This window comes from Prionailurus viverrinus, chromosome A2 (genome assembly GCF_022837055.1).
Source record: "Prionailurus viverrinus isolate Anna chromosome A2, UM_Priviv_1.0, whole genome shotgun sequence".
NCBI classification, from domain to species: Eukaryota; Metazoa; Chordata; class Mammalia; order Carnivora; family Felidae; genus Prionailurus; species Prionailurus viverrinus.
The window spans coordinates 37,745,718-37,766,703 of record NC_062562.1 but is presented as its reverse complement, the minus strand read 5'-3'; the positions used below and the strand labels follow the sequence as shown (position 1 = coordinate 37,766,703).

The 20,986-nt window shown below is 44.6% G+C and overlaps 1 protein-coding gene across 12 annotated transcripts in view; it reads left to right on the top strand.

The window, feature by feature from the left end:
* Positions 1 to 20,986, top strand: part of FOXP1 (forkhead box P1) — a 597,515-nt gene that overhangs the window by 498,918 nt on the left and 77,611 nt on the right. For 10 of the 12 annotated variants that reach the window (XM_047851112.1, XM_047851111.1, XM_047851105.1 and 7 more), the window contains 4 exons: positions 540 to 677; positions 1,712 to 1,801; positions 7,457 to 7,610; positions 13,224 to 13,428. In XM_047851112.1, coding sequence (XP_047707068.1) covers positions 540 to 677; positions 1,712 to 1,801; positions 7,457 to 7,610; positions 13,224 to 13,428 — 587 coding nt within the window. The remainder of the gene's footprint in view (positions 1 to 539; positions 678 to 1,711; positions 1,802 to 7,456; positions 7,611 to 13,223; positions 13,429 to 20,986) is intronic. The other 2 variants (XM_047851110.1, XM_047851109.1) reach the window with 1 other exon arrangement.

Genomic DNA, 20,986 nt, shown 5'->3' with positions numbered 1-20,986 from the left:
GGCATCATAGGAAAGGTCTGTGTTGAAGTTTGCAAGGTGTGTCCAGGGTTCAGTTACCCACAAGACGAAGCGCTCATTGACTGTCCTTAACATCACCGTCCACACAGTCAGTGGATCATATCAGCTCCCACCGAGAAGGCACCGATTCCCATTTGCCTTCTTCCCTGAAACAAAATTCGAGTCTGTATGAAACTTCCCGCAGCTGAATTGTCACCAGAGACTCTTACTAAACTGACATCGTTCTCACGGAACCCCAGGTAGCATCTGTTAAGCCTTGGCTCCTTGTCCGCTTGCAAGACTGGTCTGCACGCCCGTCAGTGCTGCGAGGTCTTCTTGTGCTTTTCTTCATTTCACGTAAAGTCCGTAATCGATGAAATAGGATCGGTTGCCCCGTCCCCTCTAGAGAAACACCCTGCACGTGGGAAACCGGTCGGTTCTTGAAGCAGGCTCGTGACACAGTCTGCCGTTGACCCCGGAAGGCTGAGTGCTGCGTGCGCGCCATTTCCTGGCTTCCTATTTATCCTTCATTAACGTTCTAGGTTCCCGTGTCAGTGGCTATGATGACACCTCAAGTTATCACTCCCCAGCAAATGCAGCAGATCCTGCAGCAACAGGTGCTGAGCCCTCAGCAGCTCCAGGTCCTCCTCCAGCAGCAGCAGGCCCTCATGCTCCAACAGGTAACCGCCCATCCTCCTCCTCGCAGGGCCGGTGACTCCATCCGCCCCTCCCTGCCCCTGATCAGTTCCTCTTCCCAGTGAAGGAAAAGCAGAGCAGGGTGGCTGGGGCAGGACTCAGGGAGCAGGTCGGACCCCTGAATAATCGATTTTAGTTTGCATCCCGGAAAGGGAGGGACCCCGCCTGAAGTGACGGGGTGGGGGTTGGGCGGTCGGGTCCCGGAGAGTCCCCGCCGGGCTGAGATCAGGGCTGTAATTGGACTCGATGAGACTTAGATGGCTTGAGGCTCTTGTGTGTGGTAAGCCCAGGGACTTGTAAATGGAGGGAGCCAAAGCGAAATGGGGAGCACGTTTAACCGTGACAGCTCTCGAAGTCCCCGTGTCAACTCAGAAGCTCACACAAGTTTTACTCTCGGACATATGGAGGCGTCGCAGAGTTGGTTCCTTTGAAGGGGCAGGGTTCTCTTGACTTCAGTGATGTGTGCTGAGGCAGACATGCGCTTCCGGCTGCCCTTGTGCCCCGGGGCCCTAATACTCAGCCTTCACGGACACCTGAACCCAAGAGATGAGATTCAGAAGTAGAGAGACCCAAGTTGCTGAGCTAAGGTGGTGGGGACAGGAGGCAGAGGAAGCTGCTCACGCTGTTGGCACAGACACCGTGACCAGCCCACCACCCCGGCCGGCCCCATTCATCCAGAGAGCATGCGCACGTTGCACGGTAGCGATCCGCCAGGCTCTCTCCCCGCAAGGGCACTCTGGCTTTGTTGTACAACCAAAGGTCATCCCTTGCTTTATTTTAATTAGTTTGTGTAGAAAAAGGTATGTTTTTCACCAGTTCATTTTGGAGATTACTTTTCAAACAATGATGCCAGGAATAGTCAGCGTGCGCTGAAATTTACTGTCGCGTTTCAAGCTAAAGGTCAGGCCGTTACAGATAAAAGGATGCTATTTTTCAAATCACAGTTGTGGATGGCACCGAAAGGGACAGTGGGCTGGCGCTACCCTCTGTTACTTACCGCCCTCTCTTTCCTTTGTAGCAGCAGCTTCAAGAGTTTTATAAAAAACAACAGGAACAGTTGCAGCTTCAACTTTTACAACAACAACATGCTGGAAAACAGCCTAAAGAGGTACCGACAATACATATTTTACTTTCAAACCACAGATCCCGGAGGACGATCTAGTGGCTATTAAACTGTCATTCATCTTTTAAATAAATGATTGCACAACTGAGCTATCGGTTCTCAGCTTTCAGGCCGAGAGTTAGTGTCCTGTTCTTTCTGAGATTTCTCTGGGTTCCGCTTGCTTGCTGCCCCAGGCTTGATGCTGGCACTGCGGCGGGTGCCCCACTGGGGAGCGCCGGGAAGCAGGATGGCAGGCAGAACCTTCGAGGCTCCTTTGGCAGACTGGTGCAGCCGCGGGCCCAGTTGGACCTGTGGGGCAAGTGCAGCGCGTTCAGCACAGTTTTACCTGGACACACACCTGACATTTTCCCCAGCTCAGGGAGCTTGGGTGTGTGGGGATGGCCCTTTCCTTTGCAAGAGTAAGCTCTTGTGAGGTTGGACAAACAGTAAAGTTAGAGCAAGAATCAGCATTCCTGTCTATGTCCGTTTAACTTCTTCTCACAAGTGACATGCCTATGGCAATCGCTCCGGGCAGGTAGGAGACGGTGTGAGTTACAGGGAAGGGTCCTCTGAGCTCGGATGACTGGCGCGTCACGAAAGCGCATCACCGTGGCTCCTCCGTGCACAGCAATGTGTGAGAGCACGCAGTCCTTGCATGGGCCGTACCACCCCGCGAGGTGACAGTGTTAGCTCCGTAAGCGGTAAGGCCTTCCCAGGGAGGGTTTCCGTGTCTAACCTTCCCAGTTCCATGTCGGTGAAGGGCAGGCGAGGAGCCTCAGTGTGCATGTGTGCCTTGTCGTGACATCTTCCTACGGATTCCAGAGTTATCCGATGTAACTTGGCCTCCTCACGTTCTTACGACGGGCCGGAACTCTTTTCACCTGTTCACCTTGGGATGACGCAGTTGGGAGTTTGGGAAACAGACAGCTCACTGTCCAATTTAACAGCTTCTTCGCTGGCCCTAAGCAAGCAGCCCCTTCCGTTAGCTTGGCGGGAGCCTTACACGGCGACTCTCCACATCCCTGCCCCTCACGTGAGTGTGAATGCCGGGCAGCACTGATTTTCCACCCTGGGACTGACGCACACATTCTTCCTTGGCCGGCTCCTCCCTCAGCATCAGTTGGGTACTTTATCCATGCCCTGCCAAGTTTTCACCCTGGAGTCCTGTTCAGCAGCCTGGATGTAAACCCCCGCAGAGTAGGGGCAGTTTGGGGGTGAAGGGGAGGAGGTGTTTCAATGAAAACGCGGACACAGCCTAAGTACAGTGGCACGCTACCGGGCGCTGCTCTAATAAAAAAGGGAACAGATTAAAAAGTGTCTAAAATGTAAATCTAAAGGACTAACAGTAATTAAAATGGAAATGGCACAGGGAGGGAAGGCATGTAATTGTGAGATATCACTGTGCAGAAGGCTCTCAGCTTTGTTTTGCTGGCTGTTTTTCTAATTCAGTAGGGCTTACTCATCAGTGGCAGTTCAATGCGCGTTAATGACTCTGGGATTGCAGGCATCACTCTGGACAAAGAAATGATTATTGTGCGGTCAAAAGAAGTTCAAAGACAAGAAGGGAATTTCAGTTTTTTCCTTAGAGATCCACATTCAAGAGCATATAAATTAAGCCAAATGTTAAAAACCACAGTCTGAAAGCTGACTTCAAAGTCACAACTCTCTAATTAATGAACTGCGAGCTTCAGTTTGGACAAGTTGTGGTTTGATGCGCCCATAAATCAACATGACAGGCCTGTTTCACAGTCTCAGACAGTGCTTGTCATTGAGTCACATCAGATGTAAACACAGCAGAAAAAAGAAGGGATATGAAGGAGGTGCAATTGATCAACAGAATTGGTAAAAACCCACTTTTGAAGCACATTATGCATGATCACAGGAAATGGTTACAGCCTCAAGAGGTTTCCCCTTCTGCTGTTGCTTTTTTGAATCCGATTTCTAACAGCCTTCAAAAGGGAGAATAAGAATTATGGAGTTTCTCCCCTGTGGCTCGCAGGCAATAACCCCCTGTTGTTATTTTGTGCTTCTTTCTTTTCAAAGGCATCAAAATTTAGTTTTTTAAAGATCTTTAACTCTATATTTGAAGACAAACAAAAAAGGGCTGCCACTGTCATTCTTATCAGTTACCAGGGATTGTGTTTTTTCTTTCTGTTGCCACTTCTTATTAACCTCTTATTTGGTCTGTTAGACATAGTTTGGAATGCACGTCTGCACGCTGAGAGAACATGAAAGTTCACATGAGCTCAGAGGGCAGATAAAGAAATGTGAAGGCGAAAGTTACACAGCAGAAGGAAGGATAAAAGTTAACTCGCCCAAATTGCTGCTGTCAGCAAGGGGGTGCGTCTCGGCACACAATTAGGATGGTGGTGTCCGAGTCTGGAGAGGGAGCCCGGGAGAGAAGGGAGAACTCTGGACCAGAACGAGGAGGAGGTTAGACCTTGTAGTAGCCTTTTCAGCCTCTGTAGGACAGGAGCTTTGCTGTGGTCCCATTTTTGCCATCCGCTCCCAAGGCGAACGTGATACAAGACATGGGTCGTCTTCACATCCCGAGGGGTAGGCAGACGGGCGGGCGGGTCTCCTTGGATCCCCCCTTGTGTGTTGGTGGTGCCCCTGGAGTTGGCCGACAGCTTTTGTAACCACGATGAAGAGACCCTTATTTTCCCGAGGTAAGGGGGCAGTCTCCTGGAATGCCGATCCAGGTGGTGGTCCTTTAGTGCTACAGTCAAATGGAGTCACATGGTAGCAATTTCAGGATGTGGACTGGTGGTTATGATTTTAACAAGGTTTGAGCTTGGATGTTGACAGATGGAACAAGTATATTAATTTACTGAATCCCCAGTCATTAGTGGCTCATAATTTTGAATCGTCAGCCCCCGCCGCCGCCACCCTTTTCCCCTTTTTGATGACCTCTGCAGTAAGACACTTGATCCCGAGCCAGAACAATGTATCTTTACTCAACTTTTTTCTAAAGTTGCCTCGAGATGTTTCCTCAGGAAAGTTAGGCTCCCCATGGAGTTAGACCTAAGACCTTCTTAGGAGACGACCTTCTCTATCCCCATACAGCTTCTTAAGTGACTGCCCGTTAATATTTGACAGAACGGGTATGGAAAATGGAAGGCAGAATTAAGTTTAAGTCAGGCTACCAAAAGAAAAAAGATCCCATCCTGTGCGGGTGAGGTAGGCTCGGTTGATTGTTTTAAAAGGGCCGTTTGTCCGGGCAGTTATGACAGTTTATGTTAGGCAGCAGGGAGGAGCCGAAGAAAGGAAAACAGACCTTTGACTGCAGCTCTAGGGAGGGGATCTGAAATGCAAGGTTTATCAGGGCATTTTAGCATTTTAACACTGACTACTGACCTGTCCAGAGGACTGCGTGGAGACCTTTTTTGTGTGCATTCAATTGTGAGAAGTAAACAAACTGGCTCGTATCCTGTGTTTGGTAACTGGGTGGGGAGCACAGTTTGGCAACCAGTGTTGCTTTTAAATTCTTTCTGTGGACAATGGGCCTTGTATACTTTTATATCCTGGCTTTTCAAACGTGGACAGCTTTCATGAGCTTTTCCTAGGGATGGCCACAGAGACAACAGAAAAGCCATCAGTCATTTTATATAAATACAAAATTTTTAAACATTTCATTTACAGTAAGACAGGAAACACTCTCCCCAAACTCCAGCACCCCCTCTCCATTATTTTTGACTTCAAGAAGAGCTCGTTCCTCGCTCTTTTATTGTGTATCCATGTTGTTTTTTTCTCTTCCTTCCTCCTCCTCCTTTTTTTTTTTTAAGTGTCATGAATTAATATCTGTTGAAGAAGTGAAAAAATCATTTTGACACGAATATAACTATCATTGGGTTTTACATTAATGTGATAACTTGGGAAGGGGTGAAAACAATTGGATCATTTTATGCATGCTGTTCATAAAATGAAAACACTGGCTTTTCATTTAAATGTATTTAAATTTTTGTTGTTAGTGGTATAGAATTTGTTTTTTGGAGTGAAACTCAATTAACTTTCTCAGTGGCACGGTAGTAAGTCTGAAATTGGTTGCTAATATGAGAATGACGGTTTTTACTGCAAAATAAACTGCATGGAGACCGAAAGGAAACCACCATTTTTCTCTTCCTTTGAACTTTTGCATCAGAAGGTCTTGATGCACATAGCATTTTATGGATGTATCAGATCAAGGTCATGTGTTAGGTTAAGTGAATGCAGTTGTTTGTAAAGTATAGTTATTAGAACCTCTGAAAGGGTTGTGTAGTCCCTCCTAGTTGCGAAAGCCTCCCTGATGTTCTGAATGATACTCCGAATTAGGAAGGAAAACGGATCTTGTTCTTTTCTCTAAGAACCTTTTTCTTGGGCCACAGTTTGGGAAGGGTTAAGGCTGCTTTCATAATTGTTAGCCATAATGTGGCTAAGACCTCCACCTCGATTTGATTCCTAGTAGATTAAGGATATTAGATAATTTCCTTCTATTTATTGTACTACTGCGCTGTATTATCTTTCTATCACTCAGATAATTACTGAGGAAATCTACATTAATTTTTTTTGGCTGGAGCGAGGCCTGCTAAACACAGGAATGATGTATTGATGTTTTACACAACAAAAGTTTTCCTCCTGTCATTGTCCAATCAACAAAAAGATATTTATCATACCGTAAAGCCCCTTCTTTTCAAGAACAAAGCGGGGCGGGTGAAGCAGGACAGGGGAGCTGACCTGGGGGTTTCTGAAACTCAAGCCAAGTGAAGGCATCTGAAGCTTAAAGTGTCCTTCATATTAAACACTCACAGTGGAGTACGATGTTGTTTGCTAAATTATGAATGTGTGTAATTAAAATCTAGTGGCTGTTTCTATGAAAGATTTACAATGTTATTTCATCGTTTGTCATGGCTAATTAACAATATTAGATGAAGTTTTTCTTCTTCAAAGGTCTGAGTTTTTCTCATTTATTTATGTCAAGAGTGATAAACAGAGTAGTTAAAAGCTGCCGGTGCAGGCAAGAGGAAACCAGCTTGTTATTCCATACCCCCCCAAGGTTCAGGGTTCAAATCCCTGCAGACTGGAATGGTGCATTCCTTCTCTGTAGTGCGAGTGATTGAACATTGGAGAGTCTGGAAGTTCACATCTCGACTCTAAAAACTCAGGACTTTCTAACTGTAGGTTTTGAAAAGCTGACTGGACCAACAGAGTATATTTCTGGGCCCCAGGCAGCAGAAAGGGAATGCCTCCAGCATCTCCCCCACCCTCCCCATTCTCCTCAAACGTCATAAGTGCTGTCCTTTGTTTTGTTCTGTTTTGAATTTTTTAATGTTTATCGTCATTTATTTTTGAGACAGAGCATGAGCGGGGGAGGGGCAGAGAGAGAGAAGGAGACAGAGAATCCGAAACAGGCTCCAGGCTCCGAGCTGTCAGCACAGAGCCCGACGCGGGGCTCGAACTCATGAGCCGTGAGGTCATGACCTGAGCTGAAGTCGGATGTTTAACTGACCGAGCCACCCAGGCGCCCCGGGTGCTGTCCTTTTTGCACCAGCCTGGACGCTGAGCCCTCCGCCAGCCCCCAGTAAGCCTCGGGCTTTGGCCGTGGCAGCGTGTTGCGAGACACCCACACTTGGAAACTTCCCCGGGAAGCGGCCGTCTCATCTTTTCCTTCCTGGTCTCTTACAGCAGCAGCAGGTGGCTACCCAGCAGTTGGCTTTTCAGCAGCAGCTTCTACAGATGCAGCAGTTACAGCAGCAGCACCTCCTGTCTCTGCAGCGCCAAGGCCTTCTCACAATTCAGCCCGGGCAGCCCGCCCTTCCCCTGCAGCCCCTCGCGCAAGGTAAGCCTCCGTGAGCCGGCCGTGAGCCTGGCGGCGCGGCCCCGCAAAGACCGTGGGGCAGAGGTGGGGCCGTCTGTTGGGACAGTCCGGCTAGCTCATTGGTGGGGAGACGGTCCACCTGCAGCAAGCGTGTGCTGACTTCAGAGAAAAGGCTGCGCGAGGTCACCAGGATGAAGGGCTTGTTGGTGGCAGCTTGAAGACCTGGGGTGGTCTGATGCTGAGCGGTAGCAGAGGAATCTTACTGTGGCGCCTTCTTGGAGTACGAGAAAGCGGCACCACCTTGACGTAGCATTTTAATCAGGTCCAGCGTTGTCGGCTTGGAATCACGAATGAATTTTCTTGAAGGCTCTTGTTAGCCACATTGAGGTGTATTTTATGTCCTGTAACTTGTTCTGTTTGAAAGCTTAGCAGTGCTTCCTTAAATGCCACTTTTTAATTGCTAGGGATAAATCCAGGTTTATTTTTCAATCGGCGATCCAGATGCATCTCTTTGGTTGGGTTTTCTTTTTGTCATTGCTTATTTGCTTTCGTCTCTTGGTTGTTTTTTGTTTATTTATTTTTGAGAGAGAGAGAGAGTGAGAGAGAGAGAGAGACAGAGAGAATGTGTGTAAGCAAGGGAGAGGCAGAGAGAGAGGGAGACAGAGGCTAGGAAGTGGGCTCCGTGCTGAGAGGGGAGAGCCCAACGTGGAACTCGAACTCACAGACCGTGAGATCACGACCTGAGAGCCAAGGTCGGACGCTTCACTGAGCCACGGAGGCGCCCCACGTCTGTTGGTTTTTGAGCAAGTTCAGTTCTACGCTCATCAGAACAGCTAGCATATCTAGCTCTTCTCTTCAAAAACTAGAGTTCCTTGAAAATGAACAAGATTTGATGGGTTTCAAAATTTCTTTTGAAAAGCCATTGACGTGTTATTACAGTGGGTGTTGAACATCAGAAACAGATGAGGATTCTAGCCATTTTAGGACATCATCATGGTTTAAGCAACTCATGGACATGCGTAATGTGAATGCAAGTGGATTATTCAGAGGCAGAAAGAAGGAAAAGTATGGAAGGAAAGAAAGTATCCTGCCATGTTTTGAAATACCAATCCCCCGTCTTGTGCACGTTTCAGTTGCCCGCTCAGGGCCCCCAGGCTTTGTAATTCTAAAGGCTTGGATGTACATGTTTGAGCCTTAAAGACTAGTAGCTAATTTTGGTCAAGTCTTAGATTCATTTACCTTCTGAAGAGGTTTGAAAATGGGGAACCTCCTTCACCCTTCATGGTGATTAAGACCTGCTCATTTGTTCAGTAACTTTAGATGTCATGTGAAGCCAGTGAGGCATGTCTACATTTGAATCTTTCTCGAGTCAGCCACACCCAACTTCTATTCCTTCCGGGATTTTTTGTTTTTGTTTATGTTTTCAGTGCTGAAACTGGGCTTCTCCCTCTCATGTCCCTCTTGGCCCTCCTCCCCTTTTTGCCATTACTGTCCAACTACTGGGTGCATGATCAGCATCTCCAGCGGCTGTCAAAATAGAAGATTTGGTAACCGAGCAATACAAGGGGCGAGGAAAGGACACATCACCTAATGCATTTTTGTGCTTGCAAAATGTTACAACGTGCATTAATTACACCTTCGGGTTTATAGTTGGAAACATTGCAGGCTGTTCTGACACACCCACTGGACTCAGGCTTCAACCTCTCATCTTTTCCCACCGCTCCTATACTATTAAGTTTGCTCACTAAGGTTCATTGTTATAGTACATCAGTTAAGCTGTCCAAAAGAGGGCAATTGGGCAGTGACAAGACAAGCTCATGTGTAATGTGAAAGAAATGAATGTGGTGATGCATGAAGTGTAATCTCTGCAGTAACATATCAGAGACACCAGTAGGTAATTCACTAGTCATGGCATTGATTGATATGCTTAGCAATCTGCTAGAACTATTAGCCCCTGCACCATTAGGAAGAAGCGTATTTAAAATCTAAGGGGTGCCCTTATGTGTGCCCAAGATACGTAAATGTAAATCCAGTAATTCTAGAGTCCTGTTCTGGCAGTGAAGTGAGAGCTACCATTGTCATTGCCATCTTTTGTGGAATCCGGAGCCTGGTTTTGTCTCTCCTACCCCGTCGCCCAAAGTGGCTTGAGAATTCAGTCATGTTGGACTACAACACAATTTTTTTTTATCAGAGACATGATGGCTTAAAACTGATGTCATTATGAGGTTTAAATCAACTTTCTGCTTGCTTGAACATGGTCACCTGGGTATGGATGTACAAGGACAAAAAAAGGTTGATCAACTCTGTTTGTCTTTGAGCCAGTGATACCTGGGGTTGTAAAATTGAGTTCCACGAGCAGTAATCTGTCAACTGTCCCCACAACATACATTTTTTAAGCCTGTGTCTGCATTTTCTTTTATAATGAAGGGGTCGGTTGTCCTGGAAAAAAAAATGTAGTAAGGCACAGAGGTTATGTGTTACAAATGCCAGTAGTGGCCACTTTGTGATGCAGTCACCAAGGTTCTTTTACATACCTGCTCATGGCCTTGGCTAAGTCACCTTAAACATGTGTAAATATGAAAGTATGAATAGACAGTAATATTTCAAAGGCCTTTTTTTTTTGCCTGAAGGCATTATGTTATGAAATGGAAGGACGTTTTTGTTGTTTTTAAGAGTACTCTAGAGTCTTCTCCGGTTTATATAATGAGCACATGGGCTTTTCTCTCTGATTTCTTGAAGCATCTGAACCCACCCCCCCACCCCACAATCAGTAATTCCGTATAGAAGTAGATTTTCATTATTATTCCCACCTTTGAATTTTTAAAATGGGAACTGTAGATTACATGGTTGGTATATATACCTATAATGAATTTAACGTGGTACCGTTATTCCTTTCTACCACATTGGAAACATGTGTGATGCTTTTTGGAAAATTGATAACCGTTTAGTCTGATGAGTGACTAGCTTGCCTTTTATCTGTCTTAATTCTATCATGAGATCCCGGCTGTCAAATAGCATCCTCCTGTAGATAGTACGCACTGAAGTAACAGTTTAACCTCACGAACAAGGTGTAGCATTGATGGAGGAGAGTGATTTGACTGCCTCTCTGTAGATCAGATGAGGATGTTCTTAAACGTAATTATCACAGTCAAATTTGACCCCGAAGTATGCCTGTTGTCAGTGAGTTGCTGTTTTATTTACCATTTCCCCCTGTGAGTGATGAAACACATTTGCCAGCCCACTGGAATAAAAGGAAGGTGGAATAACATTAATGTACTCTTAGGTGTAACAAGTGTAACAAGACATTTGCCTTTGTCTTTATTGGCTGGATAAACAGCTTGCTGTTCAAAGAACTTCAAAGTTCCGCTTTTCTTGGAGGGAAAGTGTTAACGCAGTTGTTCGAAACCGTGTTCTTCCATTTTTTTCACCTCCCATGCAGCTGACCCAGAAATCAATTAGTTTGAGTTGAAAAATAGGCGGCTTGTTCTTTTCATGTGTATTTACTCCCCGGAAAATAAAAATAGGTGTTGACTTGTGTGGCTTTCTATCAATATGCTATCATCCACAGACAAGCCCATTCACTCTTGTTTCCATTGAGTAAACAGTGGTCGGAGGGTCAGCCATATTCACAGGTAATTGTTGGTGTGCGGACATCAGTGGCAGGCCTGTTAGCTACAAACACATCCCGCATGTCACTTCGGAAGGTGTTTGAAAATAATAGCCCAGATGCAGCAGAACCGGATGCGGGATTGTGTAGTGACCTTTCCCTTTGTTTAATTTGCCTCCGAGGCTTAATTTCAGGGGACAAGTAATAATTGAATATGCCTAATAACTAAATGCTCATTTGGGACAAAATCCATCAAAATATAATTGGCATTTGATTTTTATGAAGGGAGAAGAAAACCGAGTTGGCTGTCGAGGATGCGTTCTAAGAATATCTGACCACTTAATGTATCATTGGAAGCCTCCTTTTATAATATATATTAATTGCAAATACTTGAGCATTTGAACATTTTCGTGGAGAACCGTTAGGAGAGACCAACTGTTTTTGTTAACGCTCCTCTCAGAAAGGCGGGGAAGGTTATTGGTCTGCTGTGCAATAATTTACTCCTCTTTGATATGCAAACGATCCACGGTGAATATAAAAAAATCCTATCAGACTCATTTCACAGTTCTTAACCACTCGGATTCTCTGGAGTCCATTGCCTCATTAGACCAGTGCTCTCCAATGCTAGCATAATTAAAATCTTTAACAGTTTAGCAAAGTAAAGATGTTTGGCTGATCACGTTGAGATGATTATCTATCCATTGTATTCTAAATGACAAAAATAAATTAAATTTAGACCTTGGCATTTTTTATTATGTGTTTCAAATGAATATAATGCACACAGCCTTCTTTTTTAATTCAATACCTTAGGTTTGGTAAGAAACACGCCTGTTTCGGGTGCTTCTATATAGTCAGAAAATGGCAGGCTTTCTAGGATAGCTGTGTTACAGTTGATTGAAACAATGAACTGCAGTCCAGACATCCAGTTCTAATGTGGAGTTGCCTTATGCTGTACAGGGTTTACGATTTCCTTTCGCTGTCCTTTAGAAGGAACTGCTGTTTTTTGTTTGTTGGTGTCGTGAGCTACCATGTAGAATCTTTTTCTTCTCTGCCTGTATGCGCTAGCATATGCATTGAGGTGGGATTTGGAAATCATGGGCTGTAGAGGCATGCCTCTAAATAAAAATGATGAGGCCATGATAGCGAGATCGACGTACTGATTCTGTCTCCTCTTGGGGAAGATACAGGTTGACACTTACTCCTCGAGACCCAGGTCCATTTTGACCCCCTTAGGACACGAGAGAACTTTATTACTCCAAGTTTATTTTATGTTTGCATTTTATTCTGCAATGGTTCATTAGCATTGATCTAAGAAATGACAGTAATAATAGTGTTACTTGTTAAAAAAAAAGTTACACAGTTTTTCAGTAGACACATCCATCAATTAAGCATGTGGTACTAGAAACCAAAATTAATGAGGAAGATAGGTGTGTTAATGAAATAATCATAGTATAATCAATTTGAATGTTAAAAGTTGAAAAGCATTTCAGGAAGACGATATGAATTCATAATTTATGTCTAAAAGTGATTAATAAAAACTATATTTAATAACAAAGCTATTTGTCATCATTTAAGACTTAAGCACAAAAATTATTCATTTTGTGGTTCCTGTTGTCATCATAGTAGAGTTGAACGAATTTATTTTGAGCCCCTTCTTTGTGTCTAAAAATACAACATCTATCTCCTTTTCAAAAATCTAGAAACAACAGTTTGGATGGAAGCATACCGTCTCTGCAAAGTAACTGTGTTTGGAATCCTTTCCACAGAGGTCTTCTATGTGTGACGAGGGCACTTCACCTCGGCTGTTCAGTGGGGGGACACGGTTGTTGCTGACCGTACTTGCCTTACTTGGGAGGGGGGAAAACGCACGCACCAAAAAAAAGAAAAAAAAAAAAAAAAAAAAAGAAAGAAAGAAAAAAAAAAACCCTAACACTAGGCTTTGTTTACTGACTCTTTGATTTAATTACTGTTTGAAGAGGACGGAATTAGCTGTTAATTGATTTAATTATCCAATTTGTTTGTTTCAGGCATGATTCCAACTGAACTGCAGCAGCTCTGGAAAGAAGTGACAAGTGCTCATAGTGCAGAAGAAACCGCAGGCAGCAATCACAGCAGTTTGGATCTGACCACGACATGTGTCTCCTCCTCTGCACCTTCCAAGACCTCCTTAATAATGAACCCACATGCCTCTACCAACGGACAGCTCTCAGTCCACACCCCCAAAAGGGAAAGGTAGGAATGAGCCGCTGAGCTGTGTCCAGAACGGTCTCTGCCACGGGCGGGGTGGGTGGCCTTGTTCAGCCATATCTCAGCGATCCCTAATTGGATCCATGTGACTTGAATGTGCCTATAATTACTTTAAGAATGTGTTCAATATGGTTTGGGTGTGAAGCATCTAATTATTTTCACCTTTTCAACATGGAATTAGCGCTTATATAGGTCTACCCTTAAGCTTAAGAACCCAGGCAGGGTTAGTTTTTCCCTGCATGGGTTGGATTTCAAGGGTCCAGGCTTATTCTTTGGGCCAAGGGCTCACCCCACGCAAGCTGAACTCCTGGGCTCGAAACACCTTCTAAGGGAGTAGCAGAGTCTGGTACTAGCAATTGTGAGTCACAGGTCAAGAAAAGGTAGCATTTAGTCGCTCTGTACTGCCCTCCTTGAAGGCCTTTTTCATGGTGAATACTCAGCGAAGGTTTGAAGGATGGAGAGCTGGAAGGGGTCTGTGTATATGCACACACAATCCGTGTATATCCACACAAATTAAAAAAAGAGTAAAGTCTTCCCTTCCAAAGAGGACTGCAGTGCTGTCTCAGTTGCTCTATTCCCGTTAGGAAGTGAAGACTTTATATTTTACAATTGCCCTCAGCTTCACTCGAATGTTAGCCGACGCCACGTTTGTTTGAGATAGCCAGAATACATCATGGGAGCAGAAGAGGTCTAAGAAAATGAAGCTGTTAATTCATGCTACTGGATCTCAGCACCCAAAAGCATTAATACTACTGTTGAATGCTTTTCAGAAGTGGAATATATATAATGCTCCTAAAATTAAAAAGATTTATTTTCAGTGTACTATTTTTAAACCGTTTCCCATCTATTTCGTATGCCCAGCTTCTCCACACAGAAGAAAAGAGACTTTCAAAGTAATGTGTGATAGTAAATGTCACTTCCAGCAGTAAAAACAAATTCTGTATTTTGTTTTTTTTTTTAATAAAAATGACTCAGTGAAAGTTTTTTTAATTATATTTTTCACTTGAGCAATTACAAATATAATTTCATATATTTCGTGAAATATTGAGCATTAAGAAGCCCACGGGTTTAATTAGATTTGTATCTCTCTACCAGCAACATTTTATCCATTTTGAGATCAGTAATCACAGAAACTGCTATGTGAATATTTGTGCCTGTGTGTGCGTGTGTCCCGTTCAAGCTTAAAAACGTGAGAGGGTCTGAGAGATGGAGATAATCTGTTTTAACCGAAACTTGCTACGATCCCTTTAAGATCACTTGGGAGTTTCTGTGGCAGACGTAGGGGAAGTAAAAGGTGTTTTAAATGACTGATGGGACAATTGGAAGGATGGAATGGTGGACTGTAAGAAGCTGTGTGGAGCCATTGGGCCACATGTGGCTTCTGTTGTTTTCCAGTGAGGATAGATTTGTATGTCCGGAGGCCAGTCTTAGCTCTTGCTTTATTATCTCTTACGGTGTCTTTGTACTTAAACAAAAAAACCCTCAACATTAAATAGCTTTCAAAGAAAGGTTCCAGGCTGTCGTCCCCTGCTGTACTTGCTTTTGGTGTGTAAGGCTGATGATGCCCATTTACTGCAGAGTGATCGAATTACATCTTCATCCGTAGGCAGAACGGGCCATCCACTAAAAAAATGCCGACTGATGCACTCAAGGTATTTGTTGCAATCTTGTCGGCCATGTGGAGCCTGCACGGATTTCCTGTGACACAGAAAACTCTTCTTGTTTAGATGCACTGTGCTCAGTTTCATTCTGAAAGGTTCTGTATCTGCAGTCAGGTGATAGATTAGCAATGAGGCAGGTGGGAGAAGAATAGCCCTTTTCAAACATCTTAAGGTGTATTTGAAAGTAAATGGATCTGATGGGCAGTCTAATTGCAGGAGAGTAAGTTTGTTGGAATATTTCGTTTTTTACGGTCCTTCCTTGGCTGCACAACAGTTAGGCTTAATCTTCATTATGCTACCTGGCCAAAATTAGAATATGGATCGGAAAAGAACTTGGGTTCTCCTGATCCTTAATCTGGCTGTAAAATCAGGCTGAATTTCCCAGTTATACATGTAAAGAGGAGACAATTAGGACATTATATGCCACTCCTTATTATCTGAGCTCTCAGTTTATATCATAGGGTAGGTTCCTAGTTGTGGCTGAATTAAAAGAAAATTCTAGTGACCCTATCTTAGCCGAATGTAGTGAACAAGACAAATGGGTACCTTAGGTTAGAGATAATTCAAAAGTTACAGACTTGCAGAATCGATCATTAAAAATTCAATTATTAGTTAGCCAGCTTTGTGTACATACAGGTGCTTTTAATAAGGTTTTATCTGGTTTTACCTTACGATTGTTTTTTAAATCAGGAATGTGGTATCCTGTTCAGTGGAAAATGGTAAAAAAAAAAAAAAGCCATCACTATAAAAATACGTTTTCACCTATGCGCTGCCCAGAGGTTTCTCGCAGGGGTCCCTTGGAGAATTGTCACCCCTTCCTTGGCAGTGCATGTGTGAAACACGTAACTTTGTGGGCTCTCCGTTGACTTCGGCGTGGTATCCTTTCCCCCTCTCTGTCCTCCTGGAGCAGTGTCTGAACAAGCAGAAGCCTCTGTCGCACTGAATAATAATCTAGCCCTTCAAACTCCCATCTCAGGTGAACAGCTTAGGAATTCCTCCTGCAAGGATTCAGGAATGCCCTGTGTGAAAATGGGTTGGAAAAAGGCAGCATCCTAGGGGTTTTTGTGTTTTGAAGTAGTCACCTGTCTGACAGTCTCACCGAGGTCACATATTTCTGTGTCATTTGGAAACCGCCTCACCCCCCCCCCCCCCCCGCTCTTGCCCCCATGCGTTTTGCGGGCTCCTGTGAGCAGCCGCTGTAGCAGCAGCTCTGGGGTCTGGTGAGCTGCAATCTGTTAAGGAGATAAATAATGTGCTTGGCACGACACTCCTACTCTCCTCTTTAATTTGTCTTACACAAGGAAAATTATAATTAAATCATTCAGGGTAAACCCTTGAGTGCAGAGAAGGGAAAAAACACACTTTGGGAAAGATTGCCAATAGAAACCCACTTCCCTGTTGCGCAGGGTAGAGACATTTATCAATATTCAGCACTATTACGAGAGGAGCGGCCCATGTGATTTGTGAGGCGGATGCCAACGCTCAAATCAAGGCTTGTTAAGATCCTGTCCCTGCGCAATCACGGACATTCAGCATCATTAGAATTCAGTACTGGCGCCGTGCTTCATGCTTTGATTTTCTCCCAGCGATTTAATAATGTTTATTGTGCTGATTATATATACATTCATTGGTGCAATAAACATACCTCGGTTGCCAGCGCCTGGGAGAAGCGTGGCGAAGGTGAAGTTCAGCGGGCAGGAGCTAGAGGTAGCTGAAGAGGAAGCAGGCACGTTCGCCTCTCTCACTGCCATTTTATTCCCGCGGACCAGGGAGCCGTGACGTCTTAGACGAAGAGATGAAACTCAGACCAGGGATACCTGTGAGCATGAAGCTGTGATGTTGTTTCCTTGACTTGCCTGACTGTCTTGCTTTAGGAAATTCCAAGTTTTGGTGTGGGTAAACAAAACCAACGGAATGCAAATGAAACATTTATTAAAATGCTAAATTTAGTAAAGCCCTTTGAGCTTCTTGGATCAAAGCAGCTATGTAAATACAAATAGCAATTACTACTTAAGTAATTGCCTGAATTAAAATTCTAAATATCACATTATATTATGGTGCACTAGGGAAAGGAAAGTGAACTCACATTTAATCAGTTCTTTCTCTGTCCCGAGCACTGGCTAAACTCTTGTGTTTGGAGTGATGTCTCATTTTATCCTTGAGACTGCTGGGAAGCAGTCGGGAGTATTAGACCCATTTCACAGACAAGGAAATTGAATCATGGAGATTAAATAACTGACAAAGAGTCACAACTGGTTTGTGGCCTATCCAAGATCCAAATTCAAGCCCGTCTCTTACTAAACAGCACTTAAGGTTTTCATTCAGCCCAGAAGTGAATATTTAATTACGATAAGAATGACGCTCCTAAAATAAAGTTTAAATTTAATTTAAAGCCAACAAAACGTATGCTGACTTCACCTACTGTGTGCCTATCAGCACATTTTATAGGAAAATAGCAGAGTTTGCTCTTTTAAGGCAGTACTGGTATTTACTGGGCCTTTCCTAAAGGCAGGGGGCGGGTAGGATTTGTAAAATATAAACCACTCACAACATGAAACAGCACAGAGGGAGCAAAAAGGAACCCCATGCTGGATTTGCACCCAAACGCCAAGCAAACCTCCCTCCCTCTGAAACTGTCCCGCCTTTGCTCCTGGCCTTGTGAATCTCGCGTTTCCGCATCCAACACCTCATACGTTCTTTATCCTATTTCCCTTGTCCTCTGCAGTCTGCATTAGAAATATTCCAATTTTCTGACCCTTCCCAGCTTTTTGCTTTCAGATCAGCCGCCGCTAGCTAACTTGAGCGTCGCTGAGAGTCACAGCTGCTCTAGGTGTTAGCGTCGAGGCTTCCTTAAGCACCTGGCGGAAAAGGTTTCTTTCACCTTTGGCAAGACCATGGTTGTGCGGTCTCTTCTGTCTCTGCGGCTGTCCCGTTGTGCTCAGGATCAGGTGGCCCAAGTTGGGCCCCTTCCCTAACCTGCCCTCTGCCCAGTCCCCGTGTTCCTCCTTCCTTCTCGTGTGTTGACACAGCCCCTTGTATTCCAGTTGCTTGCATTTCCCACTTTTCCACACTCCACAGTGGGCAGCTGCCTTCAAATAACCCCTAAAGGTTTTTGCTTGGCTAGTGCACTTTCAGACACAGTCTCTGTTTCTGATTTGTGGCCTCTTGACATACTGCCATGTGTTTGACTACACGAACAATAACATTTGTGTTTCCCGCCCCACTCTTTTCAAAAGGCAAGGAATTCAAACGTGGACAGGCCTGGCATTTCATTTTTCTTTCTTTCTATTTTTTTTTTTTTTGGAACTAAATTCTCTGTTGATGAATTGGTATTGGTGTTCTTGGTTTACTTGCTAAAATTCTAGAAGTTTGTTTGTAGAACTGTTCCACTTATACACGCCTTTATCTGTTACATGTTTTCATACTCATGTTGCCGGACTATTGAGCCAGAAATGTAAGCAGTCAGCTCTAGGTCACATTACTCTGAACAGCTCTTCCTCATTTCAACTGTTGTTGTTTTCTTTTTGAAAACCAGATGATTTCTTCTCAGTTTCTTTTGATTTGAGGCATTTGAACCAACGAGCTACCCCAAATCTTTATTTTCCGTTAGAGCATTCCGGAGAGCATTCTCCGGTCAGACCGTCCCCGATTGTCTTCAAAATCATTACTGCTCCTTTCTGCCATTATGTGCTGGGGCAGCTGATCTGTAATAGAAGTCAGCCACTTACGGCCTTCCAGCCACATCTGGCCCGCTGCTCATTTTGCAAAATAAAGTTTTATTGGAACACAGCAATGATAACTCATTGACACATTGTCTGTGGCTGCCTTCATGCTACAGCGGCTGGTGGGAGCAGTTGCAGCAGGAACATGGCCCATAGTGACTAAAATGTTTACTGTCTGGCCATTTACAGAAAATAATTTGCAAACTCCTGATTTTAGCTCTAAGCAAAGTGTTTCTCAGATTTCCTGATGATATTTTCACAGGTATTTTCAAAAATACACAGCTTCCTAGGCCTCTCTCCTGAAGAATTGGATTATACCCGTCTGCGATGGGGTCAGGAATTGGTATTGGTCACACATAACCTATGTTCTTGCTACTCAGTGGCCACCGGCCAGCAACTTTGGCATTACCTGGGAGGAGCATGTTAGAAGTTCAGGGTCTTCGGTCCCACCCCAAACGCACTGAATCAGAGTCTTTGCTTTAACCGGATCCCCGGGGCTTGCTCAAATTTGAGCAGCAGTGCCAGTGGGCATGTTCACTTCACCTGGGTTTGGGCGCTGTTGGAAAGGGCAGAGTTCCCCCCACCCCCCCTAAAATTGGATTAACATCCCAGACATATGCAGCCCACAAAGCTAGTGATTTGCCATTCTTGCGTGAACCTAGACATTAGCGGTAGAATTGCCGGAAGGAATCGCTAGCTGGTATGGAATGGTGATGATAACGCAGCTGCTGTTTACTGAACTATTGGTTAGTGCTGGACACATGCTTCAAGGATTCCACGTAAGCCCCGATACTGATCTTCCCATTTAATCCTGACGGTAACTCTGTGGGGTCCTGTCTTCTTTGTACGATGACATTTGAGGGCTCAGAACACTCGTGTAGCTTGCACCAGCAACACAGTTAGTTGGGGTACCAGGCAGGGACTGGAACCAGGGTCTCTCCAACCCTCAAGTCCTTGCAATGACTGTCATAGTGGAGTCGTTCTCAAGTAGGCTGTTGATCAGCACCACCTTGGCTTCATCCCAGACTCCGGGGTTACGGTCCCTATGGGGCAAAGCTCCGGGATCAGGATGAGGCCATAGCCTTGAGGGGTGAGAGCCTGGGGCCAGACGTATCTGTTCAGCCATAATTTGGGAGAAGCTCCAAAGGGTCTCAGAGAGCAGCTCTCCTCCCTTGCGTCGTCTTTTTGCAGGGAGGCAGATCGGGTGACTCGCGGCAGAGAATGTGAAGAGCAGGCTGGGCATGGCCTGTCGCGTGTCGTGAGGGACGTGAGTGAGAAGTACATGTCGCCAGTCGCCGAGGCCTGAAATACAGGTGCTTCTTAGCCCCAAAGCAGACTGGCGGGAGTGACACCTGTCCCGTGTCTGTCTGTGTGGGCAGTAGACTGTGTAGGGCAAGATCATTTGTGTTTATATCAGGAAGAAACAGCCAGGTCCAATCAACATTTTGTACCACAGACGTGCTGCTGGGTGTTTTGTGACCATCATGCTTAGAAGAGCTGCAGTCCGTTTTTGTGTCATGCTTAAACCCTGTGGCTTCTGGGTCTTAGAAGCAGGGAAGAAAGGTTCCGTCACGGCAGGGTGGCATGGTGTCGTCTCCTGTCATTCATACATAGGATGGGGGGAGGGAGATGATCGTTACAATATTGGCATGCTATGAGGGATAGGTTTATGGATTTTCTTGACTGTTCACTTTGTGTGGTGATTAAAAAAAAAAACTCAGCCATTATTCTCTAACAGCTGTTGTATCTTATCTCAATAAAGTGGCTTTTACCATAACACACCATCATTAGACTCTATAAATCTTTTTCTATTTATTGTGTTTAAACGATACATGCTTTCCAATAAAATGACATCATCGCTCTAGAGAGATACATTCATTGGATAAGTTTCTCTTAAATTGGGTTGATTTTAATGTTTTTTCTTGGGATGTTATATAATATGCATGTTACCCATGGGCTATTTCATGTCTAATGTGCCCAGTTTCTCCCGCAAAATTATATTTGAGCCCCCGTTTTTCTCTCGTCCTGTAGGATAGATATTCTTTTCTGTTGAGTTGGTCCTGCTAATAGGGTTTTTTCTGCCAGATCCCTTTGCTGGCACCCACCCATTTTACAGGTGTTTACACTTGTGTGGAAGGGGCACAGGCCCCTCCCGAACAC